The 23844-nt window shown below is 36.6% G+C and overlaps 1 protein-coding gene across 3 annotated transcripts in view; it reads left to right on the top strand.

The window, feature by feature from the left end:
* dock8 (dedicator of cytokinesis 8) overlaps window positions 1-23844 on the top strand; it is a 56275-nt gene that overhangs the window by 17377 nt on the left and 15054 nt on the right. For 2 of the 3 annotated variants that reach the window (XM_056237560.1, XM_056237563.1), the window contains 28 exons: window positions 984-1159; window positions 1760-1831; window positions 1944-2052; window positions 4168-4377; window positions 5511-5596; window positions 5824-5890; window positions 6874-7023; window positions 7866-7946; window positions 8358-8514; window positions 8617-8741; window positions 9596-9686; window positions 9796-9958; window positions 13614-13731; window positions 14253-14323; window positions 14417-14561; window positions 15177-15278; window positions 15449-15544; window positions 16436-16670; window positions 16878-17042; window positions 17163-17338; window positions 19583-19675; window positions 19767-19862; window positions 20009-20158; window positions 20319-20432; window positions 21235-21390; window positions 21483-21619; window positions 21727-21890; window positions 22056-22207. In XM_056237560.1, the coding sequence (XP_056093535.1) occupies window positions 984-1159; window positions 1760-1831; window positions 1944-2052; window positions 4168-4377; window positions 5511-5596; window positions 5824-5890; window positions 6874-7023; window positions 7866-7946; window positions 8358-8514; window positions 8617-8741; window positions 9596-9686; window positions 9796-9958; window positions 13614-13731; window positions 14253-14323; window positions 14417-14561; window positions 15177-15278; window positions 15449-15544; window positions 16436-16670; window positions 16878-17042; window positions 17163-17338; window positions 19583-19675; window positions 19767-19862; window positions 20009-20158; window positions 20319-20432; window positions 21235-21390; window positions 21483-21619; window positions 21727-21890; window positions 22056-22207 (3657 nt within the window). The remainder of the gene's footprint in view (window positions 1-983; window positions 1160-1759; window positions 1832-1943; window positions 2053-4167; window positions 4378-5510; window positions 5597-5823; window positions 5891-6873; window positions 7024-7865; window positions 7947-8357; window positions 8515-8616; window positions 8742-9595; window positions 9687-9795; window positions 9959-13613; window positions 13732-14252; window positions 14324-14416; window positions 14562-15176; window positions 15279-15448; window positions 15545-16435; window positions 16671-16877; window positions 17043-17162; window positions 17339-19582; window positions 19676-19766; window positions 19863-20008; window positions 20159-20318; window positions 20433-21234; window positions 21391-21482; window positions 21620-21726; window positions 21891-22055; window positions 22208-23844) is intronic. The other variant, XM_056237561.1, reaches the window with a different exon arrangement.

Here is a 23844-nt window from a genome sequence, read left to right as displayed (position 1 = left end):
GAATGGTTTCTCTTGTGGTGGGATTCAATGTCTACACCTTTAAATGATTTTCAAGGTGTGCCAATGTGATGCTTTGTTTAGAAAGTGTTTTATCAGAATTGTTTTAGTGAGTTCTTGTGTTATAGGGGCACATTTCAGATAACTGATAGTGTTGTTGTACAACACTTTGCAAAAGATAAGAGAGTGTGAAAAATGTTTGAGACGTTACATAACTAGCTGCTAGGGTTATTATAAAATTACACTTTATTTAATCCTTTATTTGACATGCTTTCCTATCTTTCTGCAGGCTAGCGTTAGTTTGACGATTTAATGTCCAATAGCCTTCTGAATAATCCATCTCTATGAAACGTCTCAAAAGATTGCAACCTTCCAGAGCGTTGCAGCAGTTTTGTTAATGATCTTCAGCAGGTCTGGATCTGTCTGCCTCGAGTCATGACAGAATGCTCTCTGTTCCAGTCTAGCTTTTTACTAGAAGAATACAACTGTAGGCAATGCATTTTTTTACTGCTAGGGTCTGAACGTCAACAGCTATAAAATGATTTATTGCTACCGGCCTCCTTCTTTGTTTCATTTTTATGGAGGTCATAGAGCGTTCTAGTTCTCTCTGTGTGTGTTTTTATATTTAGGCCTTTCATTAGTTGTTATAGAGGGAGATTAAATGCATATTTGATAGACAACTAATATTAAGTTGGATTAAATGCTTTAGTGCCAAGAGAAGTGATGCATTCATCTTTGATGATGGTCTCTGGCCTCTGTTTTAGATATTAAAATTTTTACTTAAAAATAAAGTTTATTAATAAAGTAAAAAATAGTTTAGTTTTTTTAATAAAGGATCAATTCCTATACTTTTCACTACTTTTGTTTCATACTATTATATTCTGGATTATGTCTCAAATGCAACAGGCGATGTCTTACAAGTAAGCATGATGTGTCCAATCCAAGAGCTAATTTTTTTGGGATTTTATTTCCTGGTTTCTATATAGCCTCAGTCATATGAAGCAGTTGAGCCAGTAGACCTGGATGAGTTCCTGATGTCACAGCTGCGCAGTGGAGATCCCGAGCTCATGCAGGAGCTGGGGGAGTTTCCTGACGACAACCTGGAGGTGGAGCTGGTGGAGAGGGAATGCAGGACCACCCGCCCCTCTGTCGCGGAGGAAGGGTAGGTGCTGCTTGGTGCTCCCTATTGGGGTTGAGAAGGTCAACTAGATGAATTTTAGTGTTTGAACTCTACAACTCCTTTGAAACGTGTGCAGTTGACTTACCTATAATGCAGTCTAGGTAGGTTTAGAGTAGAAATCGGTCAATTTTCAGCTTTAATATGGGTTCTACCGATAAATGGTGGCATTTGGTGGGTCTCTGAAGAAACAAACATTTATACATCTGTTCATTCAACAGGAAACTGTGTTCACAAGTATGTATTGTTTGCATACATTAATTATTTTCATTCTCAATTGAAAAACGCATAACTGCTCAAAACCGAGATGAAAATGTATGTAATACTACAGAAAAATCATGATCCTAACCTTTATCTCTGTACCAAAATCCTAGGTGGTGAGACAGTAATTCAGCTTTTCAAATATTGGTGTTCACTGTAATAAAAATAAAAAATCTTAGCTTAAATGTGTATTATGAATAAAAAGTGCTCATAATCAGCTGTTGAGATAGTATTCTCAATTGAAACGAGTTGAGGCTTAGACATGGAAACAGTGTTCCTCACTTCATGACTTCATGGATAATGTGTATGTTTGTGTGTCTCCAGAGTGGAGCTGGATCCCCATGTGAGGGATTGTGTTCAGAGTTACACGCAGCCGTGGCTGGTGGTTTGCAGAAGGTAAATCCCCAGACTTCATTTGCTGTCCCTCCTCAGGGCTGAATTTTAAATACATGAATACATGACATCAGACACACAGATACTATAATGATTGTGTGTTTCTTATTCACAGAACTCAGGGTTATGGATGGATTGCGTACTCCGAGAGGACAGACGCTAACAAATTATTACAGAGACAGACGTTTGAGTCTGACGTTCAGCCTGACAAACAAGACCAACTGGTAAGCACAGTTTATAAAACATTTCCTCTTATATACAACTGATATTTTACTACAACAAAGCAGCTAATTGGGATTTGTGTACATATTGTTACTCAAGTACACCACCCAACCCCATGGACACTTATCTTCCTCTTTTTTGTTGTTGTAATTATTATTATTATTATTATATTAAAGCCGATAAAGTGTGTCACCACCCATCCTTATATAGCCACTTCACACAGAGTGTTGATCCCAGACAATTGCCATAGAAATTTGCTAGACTGAACTAAAAAGAAAGTTTGTGTTTGTCAAGGAACTGCAGAACAAATTTCTGCAAACATGTCACAATCTGGTGTCACATGTCCTTACGGGATGTGTATGAACGCACGCAGATTCCAGAAAATCACTGGCAGTGTGAATGAACCAAAATCAAACGATCTCGGGAAAAATCCCGGGACACATTATCTGTGTTTTCCAAGATCTCTGTGTGAAAGGGGCATATGTGTGTTCAATCCCAAACAAAACAAATCAATTTCCTCAATTCAACGTAAAGAAATAAACAGATGAGGATAAAATAAGCAGAATCTTTCTCTTAGGTATTTTTTTTCTGTTTGTCCCTATGACCACCATCTTGGCTCTATCCCACCCCTTTTTGTCAGGGTCCAGGGACAAAATGAGGCATGAATATTCATTCTGTCTTCACTGCTTCCGTCCCAATGCACCTTTGCCAAGATTTAATTATCCAAACCACAAAGATTTGTTTCACTCCATGTATTTTTCATGAGTTTAGATTGAGAGTCTGCGGGAACACCAAAATCCTCTCTTAGTTTCGGATCCTTTAAAGGGCCTCCGCATTCACTGCAGGGGTTATTAGCAATCCAGAGGAGTACCAAAGACCCCGCTAGCCAGCTCTCTTCTGTGATGTGTGTCTTTAAGCAAGTAGATTAAGAATACAAATGGTACGGAAAGGTCTATTACACTGGCTAGACGCAATGTATCATGGGAACTCTGCATGATGCCCACTATCAGAGCTAGTGCATATGGTTCTTATATTTGGTGATTAACTGAAATCTCTCCTAGGGTTTTGAGAATTCATCCATCTCAAAGGCTTATGATCTTCCTGGAAAAAAGCATTAGTCTCAGAATTATACATAGCTCCTCTGCTCTAATTCACATGCAGCTATGTGGTATTGCTAGTTCAGTCAGTAATCAAAAGACATACAATTGGAAAATAGTCAACTCTTTGTGCCTTTTTGTTTTTTCGTTGTACTTTTGACAATAAAGAGTGTCAAATAAGGAAAGTGAATGAATGAACTTAATCTGAACCATTGCTTTTAGCTTGTATATGCAAGAATATTTGCTCTCAAAGGGGTCATGACATGAGAAATCAATTTTTTTGACATATAAGAGGTCTTTGTACCCTTAAAACATCCTGCAAATTTCATAGCTTAAAACGTCCTCGTTATAAACAAAGCATTTAATCAAGCTTCTTTAAAAAAAAAAACAAGGCTTGTTTTGATTTTGCGCAATATGTGACGACGACGTCTAGGTCAAATAGGGCAAATACATTTGCATATGACTGCCTCCAGAGCAAGACATTGACAAATAGTTATACATCATCGCACCATAGGCATTCAGTTGCTTAACGGCTGACACTTGCCTACACTGGATGTGAGCGTTGCGTCAAAAGCAAATAGAACCAATTATAATCAGACGCTTTCTACACTGGATACAGTATACAGATGCGCGTTCAGTTTCTGACATACTCCACGCACTTGAATCTGTCGACAACAGGACAAATGGAAGAGTGAAAGAATGTTCGATTTGACGCGTCCAGTTTAAACAACTCTTTTGCGTCTCTGTACAGTGGTTATACAAACATTTTGGTTCCAAAGACCTCCAAATATGATTTACTTCCAAAATGTCCCTTTTATATTCCCAAATACTGTGTGAAAAAACAGTAAACAAATATTATAATATATATGTTATTTTGTATTTTTATATAAATATATATAAATATATAATTTTTCCTTGAACCCCGTTGGACCCTCTTTTGGCCTCCTGTGCTTCCCCAGGCCCCAGATTGAAAACCACAATATCTAAATGTCTCTCCATATATCCTCTCCTGTCCCTCAGGAAAAGTCGCCGTCCCTGCCAGCACTATGTGATACAACACGGACCACCCTCACAAGCTCAGACTTCAACTTACGGGCTCTGCAGCCGGACCGTCGCGTGGAGAGTCTGTTGCGCTTCAGCAGCCCGGAGGAACTGGATCGCTTCAACCAGGAGGCCAGACATTGCTCCCGCTACGGCGAGCTCTTTGGCCTCTACCCGCCTATGGATGAGGTGCTTTAAATACAGGCTTAAATGTTAAAATATCCTCCTGGGACCCAAGAATAGACTTTTGTCCACTGTAGTGGACATTATATTTTAGTGAATTTCTCTGACATCATACATGTCACATGACACAACCTGGGTGTCCTGTAAAGAGCACATTCAGAACTTTTCAGAGATACCAAATGTTTTAGAGGTTTCACCATGAAAACAACTTCTCCTTGGTCTTTAAAAATGTCTGACATTAATTTAGTGATCAAATGTAGCATTCTTATGGAAATATGATAATATATTGTAATTATAATTTAAATTGGACTACTTTTCAAATTGTATTTCATAAAACAACATCTCAGGAAAATGTTAAGGGCTTTCAAATAAAAAATTACTTTCTGTTACAAAACAGGACATTGATTTCAAACGTGTCCACTGTAGAGGACATCAGGACTAAAATCATGTTTATCAGGCATTCTGGGAGACACAACAAGTGAATATGGAAATAAATTATACATCAATATTCCTATGAAATATTAGATATTATTATTAAAATGTTGCCAATTATTACTCCAATTATTACCCTTATTTTTTCATTAAATGTTGCTCCAAGAACACATTAATGTGCAAATTAGATACAGTGTATAGATACATTGCATTGAATGGGAATATTAACTTATGGCCATTTTACCCACATATTGCAAAAAGTAAAATGGTGTATCAATTCATTCCATTATTTCTTTCATAACATAGTTGAGAATAATCTTTATACAAATTTTGGTTGAAAAAATCCTGAAACCCCAAAATGTATTGGTGATTGAAAAAAAAATCCCATTGGTTTTGCCTATACATATAATTTCATGTCATTTTATTTTTTAAACAACTTAGTCCTGGCGTCCACTACAGAGGACATAGCATAACGTATGAATAAAATATTATTTTATATATATGTTTTTTTACCATTTGTTTATTGTGCTCTAAACAGTGTGATGACATGGAAAAAAACTAAATTCAAAAAACTTTTTTTTTCTGGGTCTCAGGAGGATATGTTTTGTACAGGATATTCTTGAGTGTTTTTTTTTTTTTTTGTGATCATAAGTAAGATTGACTTCGAAACTAAATATTATCTTCAATCTACCCATGAATGTGTACAGGAGGATGCAGTAGCAATTCGGCCCATTCCTGACTGTCCCAAGGAACACTTTGGGCAGAGGATACTAGTGCGATGTCAGACCATCAAGTAATACTTCTTCACTGTCCACTATTATTGATTATTTTATTACTGAATGTTTAAACTTGAGACCTTCTTTTCTTCTATTTGGAACTTTATATCTCACAATGTGATTTAACTTCATATTTTAACCCATTATTTCTCATTATAAATTACCTGTTTTATTTTTTACTTTGAGGTTGAAATGCTCTCCATGGTTTAAATGTGGTTTTGAGAGAATGTTTTTCCTTCTACAGATTTGAGATTGAAATTGAGCCTCTCTTTGCAACCATGGCCCTCTATGACGCAAAAGAGAAGAAGAAGGTCAGTTTCTGATGGTTATCGTAAGAGCTATGAATAAAAAAACTAAAATATGTGGTACATTTCTGTATTTAGACCCTTTTGCTTAAGCTGGGGAGACATAATTAATAAATATTCTTCCTGTCAGTGTTCTTTCTGATAGTCCTCCCACATTCCTCGACTTTAGTCTGAACAAAGCTGGACATTAATGAGACATAAACATTGTTTTGTTAAATCAACATCCTTGGACTTTAATTTCTCTGTTTCTTTCTTAGTCTGTGTAAACATCTAAAACAACTTGGTTATAAAGTAGAAATGGGTCACAAAATATAGTCTGAACGGTTCAGACCGAGTTCATAAAACCAGTGAACATTAAACTGTACAGCAAATTTAAGAATGTCTTTGACTGACAGTTATGGATCTTAAGGAATTAGTGAGTTATAATGTTAACTGTAAATGCAGTGGCATGTGTATTTTCATATTAAATGGACAGACAGCAGATATATTTGGGAGGAATATCCTGAAGTATTACATTAATCATCTTTAGCTTTAGCTTTCACTGAAGAAGGTTAATACATGAGACAGACCAGATGATTCATGCTAAATAGGGACTTTATGCAGCATGTTTTTTTTTCTTTCATGGTTTGGTGTAAGAGAGTGTTTTGGAATGGGAGGAATGACCCATTTTACAATGTTGAGAAAAAAAACATAATTTAAGATTCCTGAAATGCCCGTTTAAGACTTGCTTTCTTTACAATGTTGAAGATGACTTTTGTCAGATTGAGTGAGATTTAGAGTTCATTTAGGGGGAAACTATGCTAATGCGACTCTTAGTGAGCTGTCTTTCAATTCTGATTTGGTTCACACTGTCTGAAGTATAAGGAAGTATTTTTGTTCATTACGCACCACAATTTCCCTTCTGTTTCTTTAGTGATATGCTAAAATCATTAGCAGGTTGGTTGTTTCGTGCTGTCCATTGGAAATCATGTTATATTTTGTTCCTTCAGATTTCAGAGAACTTCCATTTTGACCTGAACTCAGATCAGATGAAGGGTTTCCTGCGACCCCACACTCCCAACATTGACACCTCCACTTTGGCCAGATCTGCAATTTTCTCCATCTCCTACCCCTCTCCAGACATTTATCTGGTCATTAAGGTAGTTTTGAGTAAATGTCTAGGACTAGGCCATTTTAGAAATGAATAAAATGAGTACATTTATTATCTTGAAATTACTTTATCATCTGGTTTCGTTGGTTTTGAATATATATTTTAGAAACAAGTGACAAACCAATATATTGCCCAGTCTGATTAATCCACAGGTATCTGACCATTTTGAGACTTAGTCAATTAATAATAATCATTTTATTTCTTCTTTTTTTTTCAGTGAAGTCTGGGTAAATTTTTTTTAAATGTTTTTGAATGGCTTGAAATTAAACATAAATTCTTAGTAAAAACAGTAATATTGTGGATTATTATTACAATATGAAAAAGTGTTAATAAATATATAAAAATATATATATAAAAAAAAAATATATATATATATAATTGTAATTAAATATATAAAATCTAATTTATCAGAAAAAAATTCTCCAGTATGTTGAAATGATGTGGTGCTGCTGCTTAATATTTTTGTGGAAACCGTGATAAAAAAAAAATCAGGATTTTTGTTTTGAATATAAAATTTAAAATGACAGCATTTATTTTAAATAGAAATCTTTTGTAATATTATTAAAGTCTGTACTGACACATTTAAACAAATTGAGTGCATCCTTACTGAATAAAAGTATTAATTTCTTTAGAAGAAAATGTTACTGGCCCCAATCAAATGTTAGTCTATATGTGTATTATTTTTGCTCTGTAGATTTCAGTCCATATCAGGACCAATAGTATCGATAGTGATTATTCCCATAATAGTAGAAATTATTATGGAGATGATGATAAATGGCGTTGTGTAACAATGGTGTTATTAATAGTGTTTTTGGTGTTGTGTATGTGTAGATTGAGAAGGTTCTTCAGCAAGGAGAGATCGGGGATTGTGCTGAACCATATATGGTATTGAGGGAGAGTGATGTTACTAAGGTAACTACTGAAAATTTTACTTTGCCAACATGGCCAAAAGTATGTTGACAACCCCTTCTAATAATCGGGTTTGGCTAAAGTTGTGACAATGCCCCCTGTATACAGTCCATAAAGTAATCATTCACTGAGTCTGGTGGGGAAGAACACCTTCAAAACCCTACATTCCATGTGCCATTATCTAATGGAAAGCTTTCCCAGAAGCTTAGAAGCATATTTTCTTTAGATTAAATGTTCAACAAACCCAAAAGAGTTGATTGTTAGGGTGTCCACATACTTGGCCATAAAGTGTGTATAATTTAGTCAATTATTTCTCGAATTATGTTAATTTACATTATTTCACTAAGGAGAAATGTTATGATAAATAAAACCACTATCTTTTATGAAGCTCCATCCTTTTTCTGTGTCCTTCAGAACAGAGAGAAGCTGGAGAAGTTGAAGAATCAGGCAGAGGGGTTTTGTCACAGACTGGGCCGCTACAGGATGCCATTTGCCTTCGCTACGGTCAACATCATGAGTGCCATCAACTCCACACTGGAACGAGACACAAGTGACACAGACAGTATAAATGGTAAGATATTGAATGGATGAATACCAGTGGCCTGTTAATATAATGCATCACCCTGCAAAAATGTGAATCCATAATTATGTACAATTTTGAATTTTGGCACAGGCAGGGGTGGTACGGAAAAGAAAACATTGCCCAGACGTAACTCTGACAGATTCAGCGTGATGGAGGACAACTATGTCCTGTCTGGCTTTAAACCAGCTGTCACAATGTGCACGTTCATCAAGCAGGTATTGCTTGCACAATTCAGAGTTAATAGAATTAAGAAAAAATAATAATTAGTGGGACTGTGAAAAGGGGCTTCTCCATAGTGCAGCTACACTACCTTTCAAAAGTTTGGGGTCGGTAAGAAGTCTGATTTAGTGCTCAAGAAATGTTCATGTTATGATCAATGCTGAAAACAATTGTGCTGCTTAATATTTTTGTGGCAACCATTTTTCTTTCTGAATTCTTTGAATAGAAAGTTCAAAAGAGCAGTATTTATTTTAAATATACATCTCTTGAAACATTGTCTTGACTATCATTTTTGATCAACTTAATGCATCATTGCTGAATAAAAGTATTATTTTTCTAAAAAAAAAAAAAAAAAAACACTGACCCCAAACCTTTGAACACTAGTGTAGGTGGGTGTGGTCTCTAGGGGAAAGGTGGCTGAAGAGGTGGAACTGAAAAACAAAAGGCCATGGTGATGTCAGCTGACAAGGAAAGTCGTTTCAGAGGCGGAAGAATTTAATGCTTTTTGATGAAAGTTCAATGATGATGTGCAATGATGATTTGTTCACAATAATATCAAGAGCATGTGATCAATTTAAACTTTTCAACAGTTGCTTATTTCAGAACAGTGCTTTTGCTGTGGGAAATAAATTCAACCTCGCCGAATTAGCATTGTAAAAAAAATTTAGTTGTTCACCTTGAGTACATTTTTCCATTCTTCACATTCTCCTGATTAAACGGTGCATGCGTTTTTCAGCTAGCTCTAGATAATATCACACTGCATTTTTGTAACATTTATCATCTAAACTCTCCATTAAAGAATCCAGACACATTTGTAAAGATGTTTATTATGTGAAATATGTGCCGGCAGGAAGGAGAGCGTCTGAGCGATGAGGACCTGTTCAAGTTCCTGACAGACATCAAGAGGTCGTCCAGTCAGCGACGTGTTAAACTCATACCTGGTGAGCAGATGTCTCAAGTGTGCCTTTTTGCTGCCCACTTTATCCACAGAAAAAGTCCTTTGTGTAAAAGTTGAAAACCTTATCCTACATCATGTATGTTGTTTGATAGGCTATCTGAAACTGGAAGTGTCTCCAGTGCCGGAGATTGTACCTGGGTGTCTGTCCCCTGAACTGATTCCAGTCAAGCCTGTGTCTGAGAAAAATCAACGGCCGGTTAAAGAGGTGCTGGAGTTCCCTTCCAGTGAAGTCTATGTGCCTCACAATATATACCGGTAATCCCCCCCTCCCCCTCTCTCTCTCTCTCTCAGACACACAAACACTCTCTCTCACACACACACACACACACACACACACACACTTTTCTCACACACGTTAGGTTTTGGTATCTCTGTGGGCAGTAGCGCGGGAAGGGGGGTGCTGCGGGGGCTGCAGCCCCCCTCGTCATAGCATCAGCCCCCCCTGGTGGGGGGCTGTGGTGGACTATAATATTATAGAGGGAATGCGTATGACGTCACCGTCAGCTGGAGTGATTGCGGTCACGCCCACTCGAGTGGCAAAAAGACTGAGCGGCAGCATTGGTTTTCAGCGTGAATGCCGTGAAAAACACAAAAAACACATCTAAAATGGGAAAGAGCTTTGCGATTGACTGTACAACTACATTTCACAAGAAATCTGAGGTATATTTTTACAGACTGCCAAAAGCTACAGAACAGAGAAGCAAATGGATCGATGCAATTCATAGAATCAACTTGACTCCAGAGAAAAGTGGATTTGCAGTTATCATTGAGCACGTTTACATGCACACCAGTAAGATGATAACTCACATATATCAGCTTATTGAAATAACCAGTTTCCCGTTTACATGCAAACCAGTAACCATGACAACACAAGTAAACCGTGTTTACATGACTTTATTAATAAATCAGGCCATGACCGTGTGACGACAAAACAATCATTTGCGTATCTGACTTCATTTGTTTTGTCGGTTGATGTTAAATAAAGCTTGCAACATGTCAGCGGGAAACTTACAGCTCGTATATTCTCTCATGTCATGCAGTTACAGATGCAGCGTTTTGACTGAACCACTTCTACTTCTGCTGCACGAGATGAGAAAAAAAAGCAGAAAGCAGGTTAATGCGTTTACATAATGCGAAATCCGAGTAAGAGGCAAAAAACTACCAGTGTAAAAGAAAACTGGTTTCCCGTGTTTACATGACCACATGCGTTGTCATGACAAAAAAAAAAACTATAGGCTACAAGTTTTAGGGCTGGACGATATGATTATAGCCTATATATAACATTGATATGAGTGATCACCTGGATTTAGACCTACCTATATTGTATTTATATAAAGCGTTCACAGGCAAATTTGCTTCACGTATTTCCCCGGCGTCGAAATCAGGCACACAAATGTCAGGAAACACAATGGCTGCGTGTCAATATGGATCACTGGATCTTTGGTAGGCCTAAATTGTAAGGAACACTTATATCGAGTCCAAACATCGTTTGTTTTACTCTCGTTTCCGCAGTTTCCCCTATTAAATCCAGTCACGCAGCAGCTCTTTTGCCACTCAGTCCAGCTGAGGGGGCGTGTTCACGTGGGACACGTGACATCAATGCATTCCCTCTATACTTAAAAACGTGAGGAAAAAATGTAAAATATACATAACATACTGTGTATGGGATAAAAATTATGGGCAGTAAGATATAAACTAATGATTTATTATTTTAATATTTCGTGAATCGTTGATATACGCCTACTCCTCAGACAGGAAGTGCTTCCGTCACGTCATACTAATTTGGTCATGGCTAGCAATAAGCAGCAGAAGCGTATTTCTGACTTTTTTTCGAGTAACACCACGGTTAAGAAAAGTCAAATAAATAGTAGTCATGGGAAAAATTCTCAAATTGTTAATAAAACATTTTATTTGACTTGTGACTTGGCCTCTAATTTTACGTGATTGATGAAGTGGGTATCAATGGAAAGCGTTAGGCACAAGCTGAGTTTCGGCGCCCTCCAAGTTCACGTGCGATGCAAGTGATTGTGCCGTGGCGCCTTATTACATTGTCTGCTATATTTGCTGCTTAGCCTATTTATTAAATACAGGCAATTCAATTGGTTGATAAAACATTGATTAAAATTAAGATACAATTTATATACAACGAAAATCTTTTAAAAAGAGTATTTCTACATAACAAAACTCAATGAATTGGTCAAAATCATGTCTCCAGTCCAGACATATTGCGCATCTCATGATGTATCATATCTTTATCATGCTGCATGCTCATTTTCATAATCAACATTGATTAAATTAAAAAATAACATTAGCCTATAATATTTAAACATAAATATGATACTTAATATGGCTACAACAAGTATACTGTACAGAGAAATTTCATGTCTTGTCGTCAGTCAGCCACAACATAATGACGTCCAAGGGCGGCGCCAGATCATTTTTAACGCAGGTGCTGAGAGGGTGCTAGATCATTGACAGGGGGAGCTGCGCATATAAATACTATTATAAAATGAGCAAAACTTCAATATTTAATATTCAATCATTTTAATTATCACAACTAAAGTTTTAATTTTACTAAATTGAATAAGCACAACATTCAATAAAATATATTTAAAGATGTAGGCCTATTATTTATGTTATTTCAACATAATATCTCGTTATTTCAACATGTGTGTGTGCAACATAATCAGAGAGTAGCCTATTTCTTTTCGTTTGAAAAATGTACCAAGTTCACGAATAATTGTGCGTGCATTTATTAATCATTATGATACTAAAATCATAAAGTAGGTTATACTACAAAAAATCAGATGAGTCCAGAATATAAACGCAACACGTTTAATTAGCCTACACATTAAGCATTTTCCTCCCATAGAAAACCATTATAAGAACACTTGGTTTAATACAGATTAGAATGTCCCATCATATGTCGAAATAACGAGATAAGTTGCTTCCAGAAATTATTATGGGGGGTGCTATCGGGGTGCTTTGGTCTTTATTGGGGGTGCTGAAGCACCTGCTAGCCCCGCCCCCTCCTTAGCGCCGCCCATGATGACGTCACATATTTTCCAAACCAGCCCTCAGCCCCCCTCGCATGAAACAGCTTCCAGCGCGCCTGTCTGTCGGGACTCACCATAGACATAATGACTTTTATATTGTACAAACTGTATATTCCTTTTCCTAACCCTAAAACTACATATAGAAAACTTTCTGAATCTTTACATTTTCAAATAAGCATCATTTTGCATGCTTATTAATCCATTTCCCTTGTGGGGACCGATGGCTAGTCCTTGTGGGGACATTCAGTCTTCACAATTTAGGTTAAACACACACACGCGCATGAATTGTCAAGCTGAGATCCAGCAGAACTGGGTTGCACTGATTAATCAGTAATCTCAAATAAATCTTAGTTTTAAGTAATAATGTTTGTTAGAATTTGGAGGGCAGAACTGTGGTTGATTCTAGTCATTCATTGACTATGAAAACAAATAGGTTGGGTGCATGAAAAACTTTTTGCATATCAGTGTTGCCAGGTCTCATAAGAAAAACAAGCAATCTGGTCTTACAAAACAAGCCCAAAGAAACGTGCCTCACATACAAAATCGGCCCTGTTTTTGGGGCTAGGAGGATTGTTTAGATTATGGATAGATTATGGAAAAAGTCAAATTGTTTAATTAATTTGATTAATTATAGGATAAACTTGCATTAAAAACCAACTGCTATATGGAAATAAGCCAGACAAAAGCACAACAGTTTAATGTGATATTTATAATTGAATTTATGACGCATTCAGCTAGATTTTTACTTGTTATCAGTGTAGAACTCTGAGTGGTCTGCGCCATCTAGTGGCCAGTTAATGTTTTTACACCCAATTATGGACTTCAAATGTTAATTTTTATGTATTATGTTACAGGAACCTGTTGTACCTGTATCCTCTGAGGTTGAATCTTACTAACCGATTGACTTCAGCGAGAAACATTACGGTTAAAATCCAGTTCATGAGTGGTGAGGACTCCAGCTGTGCTATGCCTGTGAGTGCAAAACCACATTTATGTGTCTATATGTGTGTCGAAAATATATTACCATTGTAATTTAAATATTATTATATTAGAATTATAATGTATTATATTTATTATAATTACAATACATTAATAATAATACATATTTTAAAATCAGGTTAGCTGGGTTCTAAAAAATATCAGTAAGAACTGAAGTGGATTGAAAAGAGAATTTTTAAACATTTGTAAATATAATTATTATTTTATATTAAATTACTGTCATTCTAACAGTGTAGATATTTGTTTACAAAGTCATAAAAGAAAATATAATATATGATACTAAATTAAATACTAAATTAGTCATTTTATTGTATGAGGTACAAAAAGTGGCAAACAATTAAGTCACAAATCGTAATTGTTTGTATAAAAATCATCAGCCAAAATATTATGATTGTGGTTGTGTAACTAGTGTGTGAAGAGCATATTTAAAAATGTTTTCATATTTTATACATTTTGTACTCACCTTTATGTTCCTCTGCGCTTTCCCTCAAAAGGTAATCTATGGAAAATCAAGTGGCCCTGAGTTTCTTCAAGAGGTCTACACTCCAGTCACATATCACAACAGGTAATCATGGTCTCTAACAACAATTCCAGTCATCAATGTGTCAAGCAAATGTAAGGGTGGAGTAGTCAGTGGCTGTTTCCATTTGCTCTGCAGGTCTCCGGATTTCTATGACGAGCTAAAGATTCGTCTTCCAGCCCGTTTAACAGAGAAACACCATTTGCTGTTCACTTTCTATCATATCAGCTGCCAGCAGAAACAGAACCAGACTGGAAGTATGGAGACTCTCATTGGATATTCAGTGAGTGACTGAACAGATTGTGTGTATACACTACAGTTCAAAAGTTTGGGGTCAGTCAGATTGAAAAAAGGAGAAAATGAATAGTTTTATTCAGCAAGAAAGACTTTTATAATGTTACAAAAGATTTCTTCTTCAAATAAATGCTGTTTTTTTGTAACTTTCTATTCATCAAAGACTTTACACAAAAATATTAATCAGCACAACTGTTTTAAACATTGATGAAAATAAGAAATGTTTTTTATGAGCACGAAATCAGCATATTAGAATTAGAATTCTGAATGATCATGTTACACTAGACTGGACTAATGGCTGCTGAAAATTCAGCTTTAGTACCGTCACAGGAATAAATTACATTTAAAAATCTATTAAAATAGAAAACATTTATTGTAAAGTGTAATAATATTTAGCAAAATAACAATTTTTACTGTAAAATTTGATCAAATAAATGCAGCCTTGGTGAACATACAATAAACCAAAAAAAATCATATATATATATATATATATGTGTATATACACAGTATATATACACAAACACTAGAGAGAGTTTCAGTGATGTCTACACAAACTAGCAGAGACATAAATGTAAGTGTCATGACCTCAGTTCCTTCCCTGCAGTGGTTACCCATGCTGAACAATGACAGGCTGCAGACTGGACAGCAGTGTCTGCCAATCGTTCTGGACAAACTTCCCATGAACTATTCCTTGCATCCCCCAGAGGTACAGGCAACCATTTCACGTCTGCCTTTTTTTGGATACCAGTCATTTATTTAATTTTATAATCAATGTCATATTTAAGCACAGAATCTATGACTCTTCTGTGCCTTTGTGTGTTCATTTGTTTGAATATAGTGTAAATTCTGTAAATTTGTGGGGTTTTATGCCTTCAGAAACTGCCAGCTCAGGTACCTCCAGTTAAGTGGCTTGAGAATCATAAGGGACTTTTCAACCTTGAGCTACAAGCTGTGTCCTCCGTCCAAACTCAGGTGCGTAACGCTCTCAGAACTCACTTCCTAGCTGGAAAGACCAATCTATGTTATGCTTTCAATGCTAGTGTGCTGATGTTCCCATCAGGCTTCTTAATTAGGTTAACTAGCAAGACCTCCATGCATGGTAATCAATGTCACGTGAAAGATCATGCTGGTTGGCCACCAAAAAACCTTTTCAGCTGAATTTCAAGCATTAAAATATACTAGTGTTCTGCAAAATTCAATGGAATTTGAATTATATTGACCTACCCAACAGGAAATGGAATGACAAGAAGAATGAACTGAATTACAATTCAAGAAATATATATTTATTAAAACAGTGTTGTTATTATTAACTAAAAAAATGGTATTTATTTATATTTCAGATTTATTTCAGTTAATGAAAATTATTTTTTAAACAATTTTAGTTTTATTTAATAATAACAACTGCTATTTCATTATATTTCAGATTTATTTCAGTGTTGTTATTGTTAACTAACCTTATTTTAAAAATAATTTTCATCAATTGAAATAAATCTGAAATATAATTAAATGTAGATAATAACTGAAAAACAAAAATTAGAAATGCCTTGGCAACTAACTGAAATAACTGCTAAAATTACTAAAGTACTAAAATTAGTAAAACTGAAATAAAAATAAATTATAGCTAAAAAGGAATATTAAAATAATTATAAAAATGACATATATTATATTATATTATATTATATTATATTATATTATATTATATTATATTATATTATATTATATTATATTATATGAAACATACTATGATCAAAATACCAGCTTCTATAGGTGACATTTCAATTTTTTTTAATAATATTATGCAATGTTATGTTTATATTTAAGAAGGTTTTGGCTGTTACTGAAACTTTTTTTATTTAATCCCAGGACAGTCATCTGGACCGTTTCTTTACTCTGTGTCACGCTCTGGAGGGCAAGTCCACCTTCCCCATCCGAGTGGGAGATGAGAAGATTTCTGAAAACATGTTTGAGCACGAGCTGAAGCTCAGCATCATCTCGCTGTCCTCCTCTAGCCTGGAGCCGCTGGTGCTTTTTCTCCATCAGGTCCTCGACAAGCTCTTCCGACTCATCATGCAGCCCATGGTCATTGCTGGACAGACTGGTGCGTTTCAGACAGGAAGAGCTTTTAGCTTTTGAATTACACTTACTGGAAAAACAAAGTCATTTTTTCAGCATACAAGTACATCCTCTTCAGAGTTTTCGGACATTTTACTAATTTAACGTTCTGATTTTTGCATCCTGCAAAGGCAAGTAAGCATGTTCGGTTTTGTCAGCTGACTTTACAGGGTTTTAATCTTGTTTTGTGCAGCAAATCTGGCCCAGATTGCATTTGAGTCAGTGGTGTCAGTTGTCAACAGCCTTCACAACAGTCAGGAGCTGGCGAAGGACCATCAGGGCAGGAACTGTCTCCTTGCAACATATCTGTACTTTGTCTTCCGCTTGCCAGACACACAATATGAAATCCACACCACAGGTACAGTAGGGCTGTGATATCATCTAGACCCCCAATGATGTCATTCTTCGCCATTCTAAAACAATCCGGTTTGGGATTGACTCCGTTGTTGTCTGTCACTGATCCGAGGCTTATGTTCACCAGGCACAGGAGGTCTGATGGCTCACCCAGAGAGCCGATACAGCACTCTGACTCGCACCTCAGCCAACACGGTCGGCTTCATGCTGCTTCAGTCACGCATTCGTTCCAGCAGCAACCCTGATATACCAGCACCACAGAGCCCAGAGGACGCAGAGGTCAATAACATTCTGGGAAAGGTACATATACACAAAGGCAACCTCAACATGCCAATCTAAATTTACTCATTAACCCAAGTGTTGGTCAAAGTTCACGAGTCACAGGCCACAGGATGTAGGAAGAGGAATACATGGAATCACAGTTCAATGAACTGTATTTCATTTTTTTTTATATATATTTATTTTAGTATTATTTATATACTATTATTTATTATTAATTTAAATGAGCCTTTTTTGTTAATATTTTAGTTTAAGTGTTTTTGTCATTTTATTAGTCTTTTTAAAATATCTATTTATCTTATTTTCATTTCATTAGTTTTATTCATTTTTGCACTTCAACTTACACTTTATTTCTAATTGCTGCCAAGGCAAAACATTTTAATTTTCAGGTTTTCATCTAATATCAGTACTTTATTTTATTTCAGCTTTTTATTTTCAATGATTTTTAATCATTTCAACTTTAGTCAACAACAATGACACAATTCCTTAAATTTAAATTTTTAAAAGGTACGTATTCCCAGTTTTATTTGGAATGGTACCCAGCTCTTCCACAGGCACATACACACTAGGGGTGTCCCCGACTAAGGATTTTCATAGTCGAATCAGATTCGTCAAGTCCTGCCTATAGTCGACTAATAGTCGAATCATGTGTGTGGTGTTGGGGGGCGGGGCTGTAACATTTTAAAGCCGCGATGTACAGAACATCACACAAAGATATAGAAGAAAATGTATAAAAACATTTTGGATCAATAAAACTAAGAAATAACATATTTAACTGCAGAAAGGCCACACTGCAGATAGGATTTGCATTTCACATGCAAATTAAATCGGCTGAATTGCCTGTATGAGCATGCTCTAAGTAGGCCTACAGCGCAACATCGATGCACTGAAAAATAATCAACAATTAAGAACACAAGATACATTTATAATAAATAAAAATACAAAACGAAATAAGTCAGAATCAAGTCACAAGAAGCAGAACAAATGTGTGCAAAATGCCTAAAGTGCAGGGGAACAAATATTCATAACACAAGTCACAAATAGTTAAATTAGATCACCCTGAGTGATCAATTAATAAAATAAAAATAAAGAAATTATTAAAATAACGAAAGTATGGCCAGGATTGTCAACTTTGTCTTTTTAACTGCAGAAACAACAATAAACGCTAAACTGGGCAGTCTTTTTAGCTAAACGTGTTCACAGTATCCAAAAATCAAATTAGAACCGGCTGAAATGTTTTGAAATCACTTGTACCCATACCTGATCGAAAAAACAAAATCCAGTCTTTCACTCGGCCTGTGTCCGTTTGAGTCTTTTAAAATTGTGTGCGCGGATAAAATACCTTCAAAAACGCTTAACGTGAAAAACGCTTAACGGCTTTGTCCTAAAACTGTTATATTAAAAGATCAAATTCTGTACACACCTTATTAATAAAGCATACTATATAGCCTACAGAAAAGCAGATGAGCCCAGAATATGAACGCAACGCGTTTTATTATAGCCTAGGCTAAGCATTTTCCTCCCATTGAAAACCGTTAAAGAAAAAGCTTTACGTGACTTTCAGGAGAAACGCGTTGCGTTCATATTCTGGGTTCATCTGCTTATCTGCACATAGAATGGTTTCTTAAGGTGTGTAGCCTACTGTATACATACATTAAGCACGTAAAAGTGCCATTTAGGCGTTTTAAAAGCTTTTTTCACGTTAGGCATTTTAGAACATCCGAGGAAAACCTGTTAACGTTGGCCGGCAGAAGTGCGATCATGGTTTTCCTGATGAAAATGAAAATCCAGCCTTGGAGAATATCCTTTCTGATGGTGTGCATTTAGATTTTCTTGTCCCAGACATTTTCAAAGATTTAAATCCCTGCCGACAAGACGCTCCTCTGTCGGTCACGGATCGAAAGTGAAACTAAATCTGTCACGGGGTGTTTGGATTTATTCACGCTGCACGCACGTTAAAAAATATTTATTAAAAGCTTCTTTCTTTGCACATTTTTATTGACACCATTATCATAATAGGCTGTATATTAACGTATTGACAGAAAACCAGTAGTTCTATGTGAAATCAGACATTGAGCACACTCATATAGCCAAAATGACATAATCCTCGTTTAACAACACATCTGCGAAGATTCGACCGTGAGATTGGTAGTCGAATCAGGCTCCTCCTATCGAAGCATCGAATCTTCGACTATTCGGGGTCACCCCTAATACACACACTTTGTATTTTTTTTCTTTTTCATTCTTCATTTTGGTTTCCACCAGGGTTTAAATCTTCCAGGCAGTCGCATGTCAGCAGCTACAAATGCCAATACTTCACAGAACTCCACACCAAGCACACGTCCCACAAACAAAAAGGTGACTCTTTGACTTGCCACTTTATTACCGAAGCTGTCTGTCATTTCAGCAGAGGATGTTTCTAAATAAGCAGATCCATCTGTCTTTGTAGTTGTTCCATGAGGAGCTGGCTCTTCAGATGGTGGTCAGCACTGGAGTCTGCAGAGAGAACGTCTACAAATACGCCTGGTTCTTTTTTGAACTTCTGGTAAGATGATTAAATATGTATACGTTGCTGAGCAAGCCGAACTTTGGCTGTCTTTGAAATTCCAAATGCAAGATGTTCTGTAGATGTTGTTTGAGAGTTTTTTTTCTTTTTTTCTGGTTCTCATTGTCCAAATTTACTCACTCCAGGTGAAGAGCATGAGTCAGCACGTGTCTCAGCTGGATAAGAAGGCAGTCCCTCGTAGGAATCGATTTTCGGACCGTTTCAAAGATGACATTACCACTATAGTCAACGTTGTTACTGCTGAGATTGGGAACATTTTAGTAAAACAGCAAAAGGTGATTGAATCCATTCTGAACTGATCAAAATCGGACTCAAGAACTGTTTAGTATCTCAGTAAACATGGAGCGCACGAGAATAACAAGAGGTCAGATTTTTGGGAGGAATGTTATTTGTCAGTGATAATGAGAAGAGATGTGTGTGTTTATTTGTCTTCAGGAGTTGGAGCAGGCAGAGAAGGTTAACGTCAGCCTGGCTTTCTTCCTGTATGACCTGATGTCTCTAATGGACCGAGGCTTTGTGTTTCAGCTTGTGAAAAATTACTGCAACCAGGTAGTGCAGCTCATCTCATTTTCTAATCGTTATCTTAACAGCAAGAAATCATTCACAACTTCTCGATTCAGTGAACATCACAAGAAATTAAGGCATGACTTTTGAAGTACAGATGGATAGATGGATGGATGTTTAGATAGATAGATAGATAGATAGATAGATAGATAGATAGATAGATAGATAGATAGATAGATAGATAGATAGATAGATAGATGAAATGACAGATGGAATGAAAGATGTATAGGTAGATAAATGGATGGATGGATGTATAGATAGATGTATAGATAGATGTATAGATAGATAGATAGATAGATAGATAGATAGATAGATAGATAGATAGATAGATAGATAGATAGATAGATAGATAGATAGATAGATAGATAGATAGATAGATAGATAGATAGATAGATAGATAGATAGATGAAATGACAGATGGAATGAAAGATGTATAGGTAGATAGATGGATGGATGTTTAGATAGATAGATAGATAGATAGATAGATAGATAGATAGATAGATAGATAGATAGATAGATAGATAGATAGATAGATAGATAGATAGATAGATAGATAGATAGATAGATAGATAGATAGATAGATAGATAGATGAATGACAGATGGAATGAAAGATGGATAGATAGATAGATGGATAGATGGATGGATGGATGGATGGATGGATAGGTAGATAGATTAAATATTTTATTAACTAAAGTTTTATAGTTACATTTTAGTTTTTCATTTTATCTTGAGCTCCACTAATGAATATTTGCAGCATTAATATGTAACTGTCACTCTTTTTCACAGATGGCAGCAAAGAGTGTGAACATGTCGACGTTGATCAGTATGAGGTTGGAGTTTTTGAGGATCCTGTGCAGTCATGAGCACTATCTAAACCTCAGCCTGTTCTTCAGCAGCCCTGCCTCCGCCCCCGCCTCCCCGTCACCTTCTGTCTCCTCACAGGTCAGTAAAGAAACAACCTCATTCTGCTGTTATGACTGATCTAATACTCACAGTGTTTGGAAACAATGAGTATCATCTGTCTCTGTCGCCAGACCTCCAGCTCGTGCAGTTTTCTGGACAACAAGATCGCAGCCATGTTCGATCTGTCGCAGGACTTTAAGCAACGGCATTATTTGACCGGACTGCTGCTGACCGAACTCAGTACTGCACTGGACATTGAGTCAGAGGGGTCGGTCACATTTAATGTGTGGCACAAAAGTGTCAACAACTGTTTAGTGAATTTTTTTCAAGAGTGCATTTGACAAACTAATAATTCTGTTTTATGTGCATGTGTAGGGGGAGGGTTACACAAAAGGCCATTAATGCCACATACAGCTTATTGTGCGCTCACGATCTGGACCAGCGCTGCTCGAGGTCAGAGGTCAAGTCCAAGATTGCTGCTCTCTACCTCCCTCTAGTGGGCATCATCATTGACTCCATCAATTATCTTGATTTCACAGGTACTGCCTTACACAAGTCTAGTTGTTAATCTCAGTTAGACTTAATAGTTGCTTTTAGGCACTGAGCCAAAGTGCTCGATTATGGCTCTCTGATGGTAGTTTAAAATGGATTATGCTTTTCAGACCTGCGGTTTATATATGTGAATGTATGTGTTTTCTTCACAGTGTCTGACTCTCGTGGCGGTAAAGGCAAGTCTGGTGGACCTGAGGATGACACTGACAGCGTCACCCCCATCAATCAGTCTGTTGCCATGGCAATCGCTGGAAATCCTTTCAACACATTAGCGAAAAATGCACTGGCATCTATGACCTCTGTGGTATGAACAAGGTTTTTAAATAGAATGTATATTATATTATATTATATCATATTATATTATATTATATTATATTATAGCATAGCATAGCATAGCATATTGATATAAAATGTATTAATAACGTAATTGACATTATAAATAAATGGAAATAAATAATTGTATTATATGAGAAGAAAATATGTAGAGTGATCAGTTTTTTAGTATTATTAATATACTATACAACTGTAAAAATACTATAAAAACTGATCACTCTACATACACTCACCGGCCACTTTATTAGGTACCCCATGCTAGTAACGGGTTGGACCCCCTTTTGCCTTCAGAACTGCCTCAATTCTTCGTGGCATAGATTCAACAAGGTGCTGGAAGCATTCCTCAGGGAGTTTGGTCCATATTGACATGATGGCATCACACAGTTGCCGCAGATTTGTCGGCTGCACATCCATGATGCGAATCTCCCGTTCCACCACATCCCAAAGATGCTCTATTGGGTTGAGATCTGGTGACTGTGGAGGCCATTTTAGTACAGTGAACTCATTGTCATGTTCAAGAAACCAATTTGAAATGATTAGAGCTTTGTGACATGGTGGAAGTAGCCATCAGAGGATGGGTACATGGTGGCCATAAAGGGATGGACATGGTCAGAAACAATGCTCAGGTAGGCCGTGGCATTTAAACGATGCCCAATTGGCACTAAGGGGCCTAAAGTGTGCCAGGAAAACATCCCCCACACCATTACACCACCACCACCAGCCTGCACAGTGGTAACAAGGCATGATGGTTCCATGTTCTCATTCTGTTTACGCCAAATTCTGACTCTAACATCTGAATGTCTCAACAGAAATCGAGACTCATCAGACCAGGCAACATTTTTCCAGTCTTTAACTGTTCAATTTTGGTGAGCTCTTGCAAATTGTAGCCTCTTTTTCCTATTTGTAGTGGAGATGAGTGGTACCCGGTGGAGTCTTCTGCTGTTGTAGCCCATCCGCCTCAAGGTTGTGCGTGTTGTGGCTTCACAAATGCTTTGCTGCATACCTCGGTTGTAACGAGTGGTTATTTCAGTCACTGTTGCCCTTCTATCAGCTCGAACCAGTCTGGCCATTCTCCTCTGACCTCTGGCATCAACGAGGCATTTCCGCCCACAGAACTGCCGCTCACTGGATGTTTTTTCTTTTTCGGACCATTCTCTGTAAACCCTAGAGATGGTTGTGCGTGAAAATCCCAGTAGATTAGCAGTTTCTGAAATACTCAGACCAGCCCTTCTGGCACCAACAATCATGCCACGTTCAAAGTCACTCAAATCACCTTTCTTCCCCATACTGATGCTCGGTTTGAACTGCAGGAGATTGTCTTGACCATGTCTACATGCCTAAATGCACGTAGTTGCCGCCATGTGATTGGCTGCTTAGAAATTAAGTGTTAACGAGCAGTTGGACAGGTGTACCTAATAAAGTGGCCGGTGAGTGTATTTTCTTCTCATATAATACAATTATTTATTTACATTTATTTATAATGTCAATTATGTTATTAATATATATATATATTCAGATTTCACTTAAATTTTAGTTTACTTTTTTTGTGCCTTTGTCATTTTTATTGTTTTTATTTTTTATATTTATATTTTCCAATTAGTTAATTAT

Source organism: Rhinichthys klamathensis, unplaced genomic scaffold (genome assembly GCF_029890125.1).
Source record: "Rhinichthys klamathensis goyatoka isolate OS25496 unplaced genomic scaffold, OSU_Roscu_1.1 h1tg000487l_1, whole genome shotgun sequence".
Taxonomy (NCBI): domain Eukaryota; kingdom Metazoa; phylum Chordata; class Actinopteri; order Cypriniformes; family Leuciscidae; genus Rhinichthys; species Rhinichthys klamathensis.
This window is presented reverse-complemented; position numbering and strand designations above follow the sequence as displayed.